Source organism: Sylvia atricapilla, chromosome Z (genome assembly GCF_009819655.1).
Source record: "Sylvia atricapilla isolate bSylAtr1 chromosome Z, bSylAtr1.pri, whole genome shotgun sequence".
In the NCBI taxonomy this organism is placed as follows: Eukaryota; Metazoa; Chordata; class Aves; order Passeriformes; family Sylviidae; genus Sylvia; species Sylvia atricapilla.
The window spans coordinates 11,201,459-11,214,128 of record NC_089174.1 but is presented as its reverse complement, the minus strand read 5'-3'; the positions used below and the strand labels follow the sequence as shown (position 1 = coordinate 11,214,128).

Genomic DNA, 12,670 nt, shown 5'->3' with positions numbered 1-12,670 from the left:
CCAGCAGATGCATAAAATGACAGAAGCTGTACATGTATGCTGTAGAGATGTTACTTAGTTTTTCTGATGACATTTGTAATAATAAGTTTGAATTAGAGTAAGTAGGTAAATCTTAGATTTTGGTCATTCAATTGATTAGTCCTTTTCAACAACACTTGGAAGTTTTCCATTAAGGCTTTACCATGTTTTACCTGTGAAGTTCACTTCACAGTGGCTTACAGTTGACATTGCCTCACACTCATGTGGTGGTGCAAGTGTTTTCAGTTCTCTCTCAGTAACACTACTTAAACAATGAACTTATGTATTGGTGAGCTTTGGGTTATTTCTAGGTAGTCAGAAAAAAAGTTTATCTTCTAGTTATGTTTCAAAAATTGAACGCTCAACCTCGAGAAGTGTATAGAACTGTGAAACAACTGTAAGGAAGGATTTCCAAGGGAGATGAAGGACTGCGCTTGACAGACAAGGAGCGGGTGGCTCACACCCGGGGTGTCTGTGAACTGGTGTTGCAGCAATGGATTAATTCCACAGCGTTTCTCGCGGGGCCAGAGCTCTCCTGAAGAGCATGCAGTGCGTTGTTGATGGTTTCGTACTCGTGAGCTCCCTGTGAGAGAATGCCCAGCTGCGGCGCTGCCTGGCAACCACGGATCCCTGCGGGGAGGTCACGGCCGGCGGCGGCTGCAGGGGACAGAGTGGTGTCGGGGCTGGTTCTCCCTCTATCCCAGCCCTGTGTGCTCTGGGAGTGACCGCGCCGGGGGTCAGCGGTTCCCGTGTGCCCGGGAGTGGCACAGCCGGCACCGCACGGGGCTGGTCCCCAGGGCTCACAGGCACGATCCGAGCAACAAACGGCACTGCCACACCATGGGGATAGAGGAAAAGCACAGCGGTACCGACAGACACACACACGCTTGTTTGCACTCTTGGAGTCTTGGGGTAAAGACAGCTCGATGCCTACTACCAGAATTAGAATGTAAACATCAGTGGGGGGGGGGGGGGGGGGGGAGGGGTCGGGGTCTCGGTTAATTTAGTGGGGTTTTTGTTTGTTTGTTTGTGTTGTAATTTTCATTTGGGTAGCACTGATGTGGAGAAGGTTCTGACATTGTAATACATGGGTCTGTTGCTCTAGGACATAAAAACTCTTAGAAAAGGAGATACACTCTTGCCAAATGAAAGCTTTTAAAAATTTAGTTTACAAGATTCGATTCTAAAAAGTTGGAGAGAAAGAAAGAAGTCAACAACCCATCATGATTTTGACCTGCAGGAAACAGAAGCTTCTCGCTGGCTGATCTTAGGCAAAGGTGCATTTTCTAAAGCACTGAATATCCTCAGTTAAGTACAAGGTTTTTAATACAGAAACAAATTGTGCATGTAGAATATTTTGAAATACCTGAGATTTCATAGTAAAAACTGTAGCCTTTTAATACCGTATATGAAGTATCAGAACTTGCTTTGGAAGTATTGTACTTACAGCCGTACAGTAACTTACTATTTGTGGACAGTTTCTCTTGCTTGCATAATAAAGATTTAATAATTCACTGAATTGAAACATACTTTATTTGTATTAAAATGAACCATGCTCAATGGCTCTTGCCTGCCCCCTAAAATCAGGAGGAAAAACATCTCCTAGTGCGTAGATACTGGCATTCTCAAGTGTGTGTGTCAGAGTGGTGCTTTTACATGAAATTTTTCTGAAAGCGACATATGAAGAGTCAAAATTGTCTCTGAACCTCAGACCCAGGGCTACACTATTTCATTTTTGCTGGAGTAGTTGGGCACTGACCAGCTCTGGGCTTGTGCCACACTCTCATCCATGACACTCTGGGTTCCCCAACATGACAGCAGTACATAACATCTTCCACAGAGAAACAGGATGCAGATTTTCTTTTATTCCATCAAGGAGTGATTACAAAAAAAAAATGGTACTGGTAAAAATCAAATTCTGCCAGTAACAAACATCCAGTAAACATTTTATTTAGATGCAGATAATCACCACTGGGATACAGGAACTCGCGCTTGTGCCCACCCATTGCCGCTTGTGAAGCTCAGGACTGTATGATTACAACACACTGATTAAGATCAATTTTGGAAGACAGTTTCAGCAAATGGAAAACTTAAATTCAGAAAAGCAACAGCCCCTCCAAGACTTAAGAAAAAACTAAATTCAAAGTTTCTGAAAGCTCTGCTGCTCCCCATCATCCGTATTGTTTTGGTTTATATATGAATGTGTAGTTTAATTAAAGAGGAAGCCCTCAGTGAGAATTCACACACTTTTTGTTGGGACCCTCACCTAGCTCAGGGTTGTACTTGCTCTTCTGTCCCTGTATCTCAAGCCTGAAGTCTTCTCTCTCTCTCAACTCCCATGTCTGTAAGACACAGATTTCTGTCGGTCCTTTTCAATGTCTGCCTACAGAAGTCCTGAAATGTCTCCAAGCTCTCCACTTTTCCTGCCTCCCTGCTTCCAAGGTCATCTTTGGCTTTTCATCTCCTCCATACCTACAGACCTCCACTGAAGCAGGTAATCCAGGAATCTCACCTTGCCTCTGCCACTCTGTCTTGCAGAACCATTAACAGTACACACCAAGCAGGCAGAACCCCGAGTTTCAGATAAAAGCATCTCGTGATCCGAGATTCCACAGAGGGAACTGAGAAAAGACAAAACATGGCAGTGCAAAAAGCTGTGTGAAGTGCTTGAGCAGCTGCAGGAGCTGGAGTGTCCCGTGAGCATTACAGACAGGGACACCTCCCTGATCCCATAGCTGGAGGCAACAGAAAAAGCAGCAATTAAAAAAAAAAACACAGTTCTCACAAAAAGCAGAACAAACACTGTGTTTTTTAACAAGGAAGGACAATTTAAAGCTTCAGTACTAGAGTTCGCTGTCCCATTCCTTCCACTTTTCCCTTTTCACAGGAAGGCACACGTACAAACACACACACATACACACAGAGAGATCCAGCCTGGGCTGAGGTCACACGACGTTCAGTGCTAACGGCTGGAGGACACGGTCACCACAGGCCACAGGTTGTGGTGCCTGCAGTAGGTTGAGGTGCAGTTGGGAGCTCTGCACTTCGTTCATCCCCTTCTGGATCTGTCCTTTGAGCTATGAGGACCCCAAAACATCTGAAAATGCAGTTCCAAAATTGAGACTTGGAAGATGATGAGGCAATGGAATTGTTTTTCTTCAGCCCCTCCTTGATTCTCATGTTCTAAACATGGGCAGTGGAGTGCATCCCATCACAGAGCATTAGGGAATTTTGGGAGTGATACAGACTACTTTTGTTTTCTTTTTTACACCTTGTTTTTGTCTAGTAGCTCTGTTATGGATAAACTCACCTGCCAGCAAAGGAATAGTTTAAAAAGTTCATCATAATTGCACCTAGGTTTAAATGTATCACCATTCACCCCATAAATACCAAAGGCTGGGAGGAATTACCTGTCACATGCACAGGCACTGTTCCCTGGGACTGAGGACACTGAGTGCTGACACCCCACGAGCAGGACAGGGTTACAGCAGCTTCAGCAGGAACTCATAGGTCGCGTTGATGATCCCCCAGGACAGCACAGAGCGGTGGTAGTTCAGGTGGGCTCCTCTGAAGAGGTGGACCACTTTCCTGTCACGTTCCAGCCAGATCTTCGCTAACACTTTGGAGAAGGACTGAAATTCACCACCAATCTGAGCTTGCATGCGAGTTTTGACGACATTCACAGGGAAGAACAAGATGCCCAGCACAGCGCCCAGCAGCCCCCCGCAGATGAAGTCGTTGACCAAGTGAGAGCTGTACGAGGTGGCTTCAGGCAGACACTGCTTGATGGGGCCCCGAAGACCAAAGAAGAGCACATTACTGGGCCCGTTTCGGAGCAGAATAGGTACCAATCCCCGGTAATACTCCCGCAATCCATAAGCTTTCAGCACCTTGAAAGCCTGGTAAGTGTTTGTGAACTTGTCGTGGTGTTTGTAGTCCTGCAGCAGCGTCTGGACGCGCTCAAAGGGCGTGAGCACGGCCTCGGTGGTGCCGGCCAGCGCGGCTGCGACGCTGCGCGTGAGGAGCTCCGGGGCGCGGGCCTGGCTGAGCAGCAGCGCCGAGAAATCCTCATAGAGGCCAAACATGAGCGCCAGCGTGGTGGTTTTCTGCATGAGCGGAGGCAGGATGCCGCGGTACAGCGTGCGCAGCCCGTCGCGGCGGACCTGGCACACGGCGTCCCACGTGCGCAGCCCGTACAGCTGCTGCCGGAACAGCACCTTCTGGATGGGGAACGTCACCACGATGTTGGTGAAGGCCGCGCACAGCCCGCACAGGTAGTGCTTGCCCGAGGTGTCCCGGCCCGCAGATGCCTCGGGGACAGCCGTGGCAGCGCTGCCCAGACCCATGGCGTCGGTGCTCCCACGCAGCACGGTCTGGTGCCTCCTCCCTGTGCCACAAACAACCAGGTGAGACAGCTGTGGCTGACCCCGCAGCTCTGCCCACCTACTGCATCATTCTAACATCCCGGTAAAAAAAACAGCCCACAGAGGTTGAAGGGGAAAAGCAACAAAAAGCCAGATCTGATGGATGTTGTGCCATTTCTCCTCAAGTCTAGGCGACCACAGAAGGCAACAGTTCTTTCCTTCTGTGGTCTTTCAAATTAAAACAGAAATAAATCCCCCATATTGGAATTACAAATTTCAACTGTGAAAGGTTGACCCTCATGCTAATAAAACACTGTGTGAACAACAGAGAGGCTGCCACGATACCTATGAAAAATCGAAACTAAATCAAATACACGCAGCAGCATTACTGAACCTAATCCTTACACTCTGCCTCTCCCTGTGACAGAAAACACCAGATAACACACCACCACCCACAATAGATGCACAGATGCACACAGGTGTGATTTCACTGACACAGTGCAGAAATTCTTTACGGGTCCCAGTTTACTGCCATGCAGCCTCCTCTGCATCAGCCCCCATGCTCAACGTCCACGTTCTGCTGAGAAGTTTCACAAGTTGAATTCAGCTAGGCCCAGGGTCCTGAAGGACATGTGGATACAGGCAGCTTGACCAGACAGTCTGGAGAAGTACTGCAGGGATCTCTACCTGGCAAACCCTGTTTGACAGAAGAATGGGATTATTTATTTGGCAGTTATGAAAAGATGTTTCTGCAGGTGCCCAAATCCCACCCCTGATTACTGCTCAGCCTGAGAAACGTCCGTGACAGCCATGTGAGTTCATGAGCCTCAAATCCTCCCCACCACCAGCAACACACACGAGATTCCTAGGATTTACATGGATGTTTGGGGACAACAGACCTGCCTGGCATGAGGAGTTACCAAAACTAGGAGGGGAGAAAAAAAGGAGGAAGGAAAAGCAAAGGACGGGCGAGAGAGAAGGAAGCGGGGAGAAATACGGAGGAGAAAATGGAGGGAAGAAAAGAGCAGGGGAGAAAAAGACAGAAAAGGAAGAGAAAGGATGGGGAGAAACACCGGGAAAGTCGCTTATTTTCCGAAGCTCCCGCTGCCTTTGATGTGAGCAGCGTCTCCGTCCCCTGGGGAAGCCCTGGCGCTCCTGGTCCGGGAGTGTCCCGAAAGGCTCCCGGCGTGGCCCTCCCCGCTCTCGGGCGCGGGAGCCGAAGCTCTGCGCTGCCCGCGCACATGCCGGGGCCGCGCCCACTCCCCGGCACTACCGATCCCTGCCGACACCGTGTTCTGCCTCGCAGTGCCCACACCGGCACAGCCGGCGCTTCCCGGTGGGACTGCAGTCCCAGCACCGGGGCCCAAGGTCAGTCCGGCGGCGGCGGCTGCGGCCCAGCCGGGCCCAGGGAACCGCGACCTGCTGCTCCCCTGGCGCCTGCGCGGCCGCCGCACCGACAGAGCCCGCGGCGGGCGGGACGCACCTGCAGGTGGTGCTGCCATAGCGGGAGCGGGCCGGGACCGCAGCGGGAGCACACCGGGAGCGGGATGGCGGCGCCCCAAGCGCCCGGCCCGGCGCGGCCTCGCGCCGCTCTCTGACGTCACCGCGCCGCCGTGTGACGCCACCACGCCACCGGACGTGACATCCATCCACGTGACATAGGCCACGCCTCTGTGCGTGTCCACCAATCAGACGGCGATGTCCATCTAGCCACGCCCCCGGGGGCAGAAGCGAGCGGGTGGCGGAGCGGGCGCGGGCCGGGCTGGCTCGGGTCCGGCCGGCCGGCTGAGCTCCGCTCTGCTCGGGGCCGAGCCGGGCTCTTTGTCCCTCCTGTGGCCGCAGATGGTCCCCGGTCGGACCCCCCCAGGTCGGACCCACCCAGGTCCCTTGGTCCCGGAGGGCTCGATCCGCGCGGCTCCCCGGGAGAGGTGGATCCGCGTTGCCCGCAGTGCCTGTCGCAGCGGACGGAAAGCGCCGGCGGAGTCTCTCCTCTGTTCGGGGTTGAGTTAGTTTTGTTGTAGTTCGGTAGCAAATAGTAACGGCTCGGTTTTATTTTGGTGTTTATGGCTGCACAAGGCCGGGCAGTTGAGAGCCTCGTTACCCTTTACCGCACGGGCCCTGCAAGCGGCGGAGGCGCAGCGAGCGCGGCCAGGGTCTGAGGCGGAGGGCGCGGAGACTCCGAGTCCCCCCGAGCTCTGCCCACCTTCCTTCTCCCCGGCCGCGGTGCCCCAGCTGGGGGTGCCATGCCGGGGCGGTGGCGGTGAGGAACGCTGCCACCAACTCCTGTCCGTGGCAGAGCTGGGCCGGCGCGTCTGCGTTCGGCTTGGTGAGTGTTTGGCTTCGGATGCTTTCTGCTTGATCCCTCTCCTGGTTGGAGGGTCCTGCTGGCGTCGCTGAGGTACAGAGAGAGTCACACCTTTCTGAGCGAGACCCCTGTTCTTGGCAGGACCCGCAGGCTGTGGCACACAGCCCCTCGTTAAACGATGTAATTCTGACTGCCCTTGAGAAAGTGGAAAGCCCAGAACAGCCCATGTGGCTTTGCTGGCCCATGAGCATTGAGGGGGCTAAGGGTGACAATGGCCAGTACCCATGTGTCTGAGCAGCACTGGTCAGCTGTACCCTGGATAGGCATATCCAGCATGGATTTGCATATTCCTGTCACCATGGGGTCCTTCCCTGGTCAAGCTTTGCACTTCGTGTGCTGGCTGATGAGAGGACATAGTCTCAAGCTGTGTTAGGGGAAGTTCTGGCTGGATATCAGGAAGATTTTTGTCTCGGGGTGATTAGACATTGGAATGGGCTGCCCAGAGAGGTGCTGGAGTTACTGTCCCCGGAGATGTTTAAGGAGTGACTGGATGTGGCACTTTGTGCTATGTTCTAGTTGATGAGGTGATGATTGATCAAAGGTTGACTTTGATGATCTCAGAGGTCTTTTCCTATCTCAATGGTTCGGTGATTCTGTGATTTTGTCCTCACCTCCAGAGGTGCCAGTGGTGGTTGGTGTCTTGGCGGTGGAGCTGTAGTAGCTCCTGTGCCACTTCTGCCTTCCCAGCCTGAGCTGCTGCAGCTGCAGAGCTGGCATGAGCGTTGTCTGGGCTGCCTGCAGCACAGCCTGGTCCAAACAGCCCGGCATGGAGCTGTGGTCCTGGAGACAGGCCTTCTGGCAGCACTGCCCAGCCTCCAAAGCCAGGACCATGCAGGACCTGGAGTCCCACAGGCACCTGTTCCAGTGATGGAGAGGCTGGTGCCATGGGAGTGAGTTTGGCAGCCTGAGGCTGCCCCGGCCACCGCTGGCCCCTGTGACTGGCTGGAGTTGCCGCCGGGCACACAGGGAGCAGGGTGAGGTGCTGCAGGGTGAGGTGGGGCAGGGCAGGCTGGGGCATGTGAGGCTGGGGCCAGCACTGTCCCACAGCCGGCCAGTGCCCCTGCCTGCCCACCCCACCTGCTGCTCTGCTGCTCCAGCTGTGTACGGGGTGTGCTGTGGAACCCCAAGGGGGACGCTGGGGACAGCAGGTGACAGAGCAGGACAGCCAGCTGCAAACACCTCACACGGGACCTGGAGCTCAAGTCTCTGCAGCAGGAGCTCCAGCAGGACAAGGGAGTTCAGCCTTTGTCTAACTCTCCACCGGGCTGCATCATCTGACAGTGCCTTTCAAGGCTGCGACGGGAGAGCATTTATTTACTCATAAGGGCAGGTGAAACTGGAAGGAAACAGCTTTAGGGACCTTACCTATGCTGAGCACTGCAATACAGGACAGCAAACTGCTATGCTACTCTTCTCTCTCCCTGTGAGTGCTCCCATTTGAAGGTCATCCTACCTTTGTTAACTCCTCCTTTGAAAACCCCGTCCCTACAACACCATATATGATCTCACGACCCTACCCCTGCTCTTCCACTTCGTCTTCATCCCCGCCCCGGGTGGGGGTAATAAATGGATTCTCGAGCTCAAGGAAAGAGACTTGTCTCGTCTGTTTCTCTGCCGGCGCCTGTACCTCCCTGGACGCGATAATCACTGTTGACACTCGATGCAACATCTCCCTGCTGCTCTTCCAGCTCCTTTCCTGTGGCTGACCAGCCCAGATGAAAGGCAGGTTGCTGGCAGCTGCCCGTTTTCTGCACACAGTGGTGTAATCACAAGGGGAAGTATTAATCTGGGTGCAGATTGAAGTTACATAGTTAGGCCCACTCGAGCGTGTGAAAACACAGCTGCAGAGACTGGGGGGCTGTAGTGTCAACCCCTGGCCATGCCCCTTACCATGGCCAGTCCAGCCTGGTGCCTGCTTCAGTCAGAGATCAGCTGAGAGGAGGGGATTTTGGCTGGGGACACAAACTGAACACTGAGCTGAGGTTTTCCCTCAGCATCATCTCACCCTGCAGTTGCCCACAGCTCTCAGCTCTGTGCCAGACAGGATGGTGGTGGTGAGGGCTGGGTACCATCACTGCCAAAATCCCCGGTGCCGGCAGTGCTGTAGGGCTTGGAGGTTCCTTTCCAGCCACCTGTCCAGAGCAGGACCATCCCCAAGGGCTGGGGGAGCCCAGGCTTTGGGCCCATTTTTCATTCCACGACTCTAAAAGACTGTAGATGGAAGTTTTAGAGGTGGGGAGGAAGAGGAGCATTCCCTGCCCCAGCTCCCAGTGTGAATTTGCTCAGGTAGGAATTACCATCTGGAGTAGGAAGCAGAAGTATTTATTAGCAGGAATTGCTGGCTGTGAGTCGTGGGCTCAATGCAGTCTGAATGGGAGCACAGCAGAGGGGCCAGAGCTGGGGGTCCTTGCACAGCCCAGACAAGGCCCAGGGTGAGCTGTGTGGACATGGCCATGGCCTCTGCAGGCAGCTGAGTGTGCCCGAGGGAGATGGGCCATGGTCACATCCCTCTGGGCTCCACGTGTAGCTGAGACACTGAGTGAAGCATGCGTCTGCAGTGGGCAAATAAAAGGAGGTGTAATTTAATTACCTTCTGATCTCTGTTGTTTGTTGAAGTGGGCTATCCAAAGGAAATTTGTAATTATTTCTTAGCACTTATCTGTTTTTAAGACATGATTTTGTTTGTCTGGAAAATATTGAACACCTCTGCTGTGTAAATATTTAACTACTTTCTTTGAGAAAGTCGGATAGTAATAAGCAGTGCCAGTGACTCCAGTCTGCCAGGTTGCAGGTGCACAGGGACTGCAGAAGAGAGAGCTGTTCCCTTTGGTTACATCCTACAGCTGTAGGTGCTTGCCCTGCTGCCTGCAGGTCTCACTCTGGGGAACAACGTCCTCCACTGCAAGTTTTGGGCAGTTCTTATGCCTGTCCTGGAGCAGCCTGACCACGGACAGCAATGTCCACTCCAGCTGCGAGGCCAGGCTGGATATCCACAAGGGAGCCAAGTGCTTGTCCTCCTGCTCCCACACCAACCCCAAGGCATCCATGTCCCAGGTCAGGTAATGCCCACCTATTGTCAGCTGTTCTTCTGCCTATTCCTTAAGCTGTTGTTGATGAATTAGACTACAGCTAACCCCGAGTGCCAGGTACAGCACAGTGCTGCCCGAATGTCCTGGCACAGTGTCCTGCTTTGTCTGATGGTGCTGGCCTCAAAATCACTGAACATGGAGGGGATCCAGTGAGGGTGTTTATGAGACAGGTGTCCTGTGACCAGCCAGATCATCCAGGCTGCTGAGCCTGCACTGCCCACAGTGGCTGCAGGTGCCAGGTTCCTCCTCCAGGGCTGTGCTCTGAAACAGGGGCTGGGTGTACAGTGGATTTTTCTTTTGGTTAGAAACTTGACCTTGACTCTTCTCTCCAGAGGGAATAATCAAGGAAGTCTTGGTTCATGGTGTGGGAGAGGACACAGTGGCACTGTAAGACCCACATTGCTGAAAGGTCAGGACATGTGGGTTCCCAGATTTATAATGATGCTCCCATCTGGTCTTCCAGACCCACAGAGCAGGAAAGTCAGGTGGGTGAAATAGAGAGCACTTTGAGCACCTTAGTCTCACAGTTTCTCAATCAGGATTCCAAACCCATCTCCCTTCAACCAGTTTTTGGGCAGTCCCAGTATTGGAGTCAATCCTTGTGCATGCTGATGCTCTCATTGACCAGAACTTGCAGTCCCTTAGAGGTGTTAGCTCTACACCTAGCTCTAGGAAATCAGAGAAAGTAGATTTTTCAGAAAAGCAGAACATTCTGTCTCAATTTCCCAACTGCTTCTGTCACACCTGGGTTTTGGAACACCCCTGGCATGGTGTCGTGTGCCTGCCCTGCTCTGCCCCATTCCCCCTAGGAGGGTAAACCCTGGGAGCATTTCTGTGGCTGCTCTGGCCCCACTGCAGTGCCCCTGTGCGTGGGTGTCCCTCCTTCCCAGGTTTGACCCGGCGTGGGTTTTAACCAACCCCAGCACGGCCTCCAGCAAGAGGGGACCTTGGGGTCCCAAGTGGTGGCCAGTGCCCAGATGGGCTCCAGCTGCACCAGCAGGATGGTTAGGGGCTGCCACAGATACAGGACCATCTTCTGTGCCACTCTCTGACCCAGAGTGGGGGGCTTCTCACTAGCTTCTCAGACCCTGTTTCTCCAGAGCCATGCAAGGAAGCATTTGTCATTCTCATCCCCCTCAGGGATGGGGGCCCATGCTAGACCAGCTTCATCAGCACCTAACCCTAACCCTAAAAAAAAAAAATTGCTGGGAGAACAGCTGTTTATGTCTCCCTCTTTCCCACTGAGGCACGTACTGGGGTAATTTACAAGCAAGAAGGTCCATAGTGATGCTATTTTGGTTTTTACCTTTCTTTTCTTTTCTATGTTCTCTGTATTCTTCGCACATGCATTTGTAGCTGTGTAGCCTATTGCATTAGTGGCTAGTTTTCCCAGTAATTTTTCAAGCTCTTTCCCTAGGCAGAAAGACAAAATGAATTCCAGAGCTCCAACCCCGAGGGTAGAAGGCCCCAGTGCTCTCTTAGTTCTCCTGGCTACCAAGGTTGAGAACAGTTTTTTGAGACACATTTCATGGACAAAGTACAGCTAGTACCAAGGGAAGGCTCCAGAGAAGGGCCTTGACTGGGGAAAGGGGGAATTCCATGACCACTTGTCCTCCTAATTGGTGCTTTTTTGTCAATTATGCTCATGTGCTGAACTTACAAAAACTGTATTCACCCTGTGTGGGGAGGCTTTTGTGTACATCTTTCTTTAACTGACCCTGAAAGCCTTCAAATAAAGATCCCTTTTTATATTACCTCCTTACTAAAAAAATATCTTGAGCTTCATTTCCAGGTAAGGAAAAAGACAAAAGTACAGGAAATGTGCTCCTGGCAGCTCCCATGGCATGCCTGCCTCGGCCCCAGCCTGGACAAACCCCTCATCCTGGAGGCCTGCAGCACCATTCACCTAGGAACTGTTGACTTTGCAGTTACTTTGTCAGCAACTGTCCGTGTTTGTGCTGGGAGGTTCAGGGATGGACACTGTGTTCCATGTGTCTCTCCAGCAGCCAGCAGAAATGCCCCTGTGGCAGTGGTCAGCAGTGTCTGGGGAGAATTAGAACTGAGGTGATCCTCCTCAGCTCAGCCTGGGGTGCCATGTCCAGCTCTGGGCTCCTCAGTTCCTGACACATGGACACACTGGGGGGGGCCAGTGAAGATGCTGAAGCATCACTGCTAAAAGTAACAGTGGAGGGAACCAGGGCAACTCAATCTGGAGCAGGGAAGGCTCAGGGGGACCTTGTCCACGGCTATAGAGACCTGCAGGGAAGGTGCCCAGGGACAGGCACAGAGGATGAAAGGACACTCCCTCTGAACGTCAGGAAACACTCCTCCACTGTAAATTTGTGGAGTTCCTGTAACCAGAGACACTCCAAAGTCACACGACCACAGTCCTGGGCACCTGGCTCTGGTGGCCCTGAGCAGGGAGAGAGACTGGACGAAGAGACCTCCAGAAGTCCCTTCCAACCTCAACCAGTCCAATGGATTACTTGGAGCCTGCAATTCCCCCAGCACTAATGATCCTCTCTCCAGAACACAGGATATGTGTCACTGCTAATTGACACATAATGACCGGTGTGTGGGTCTTTAAGGGCCCAAGAGAATGTACCAAACCCAAATTACTGTCTGAAGCAGTGGTATCCCAGAGATGATTTCCTCTGACATTCCATGCTCTTTTTATACACCAGTTTGAAGGTTTCTGTTTTTCACAAGCCCTCCTGACTCCTACAGCCTTACAATGTAAACAGCTTCCGTGAGGTTGATCACCCAGGAGAGTGAAAATTCAGAGAAAGCAGACTAAAGTATCTCTCCAAAGAGCTGGGAAGCCGCAGTGGCCT

General features: G+C 52.6%; 1 protein-coding gene across 3 annotated transcripts; it reads right to left on the bottom strand.

Moving 5' to 3' along the window:
• Nucleotides 1-1,863: 1,863 nt before the first annotated feature.
• SLC25A51 (solute carrier family 25 member 51) lies at nt 1,864-6,009 on the bottom strand. 3 transcript variants are annotated; one of them, XR_010745770.1, is made up of 4 exons: nt 5,866-6,009; nt 4,878-5,079; nt 3,429-4,405; nt 1,864-2,639 (listed from the first exon to the last, which is right to left on the bottom strand). XR_010745770.1 is itself a non-coding variant. In XM_066339009.1 (3 exons), exon 3 carries the CDS (start codon nt 4,362-4,364, stop codon nt 3,501-3,503), a length of 864 nt encoding a protein of 287 aa, XP_066195106.1. In that variant the 5' UTR covers nt 4,365-4,405; nt 4,788-5,079; nt 5,866-6,009; the 3' UTR covers nt 1,864-3,500. The 3 variants fall into 3 exon arrangements, 2 of the variants coding, with proteins under 2 accessions (XP_066195106.1, XP_066195105.1); XM_066339009.1 differs by having other exon boundaries at nt 1,864-4,405; nt 4,788-5,079; XM_066339008.1 differs by having other exon boundaries at nt 1,864-4,405.
• Nucleotides 6,010-12,670: the final 6,661 nt, after the last annotated feature.

Coding starts and splice junctions, on each gene's coding strand:
- SLC25A51 (XM_066339009.1), bottom strand. CDS start 4,364: ATGGGTCTGGGCAGCGCTGCCACGGCTGTCCCCGAGGCATCTGCGGGC.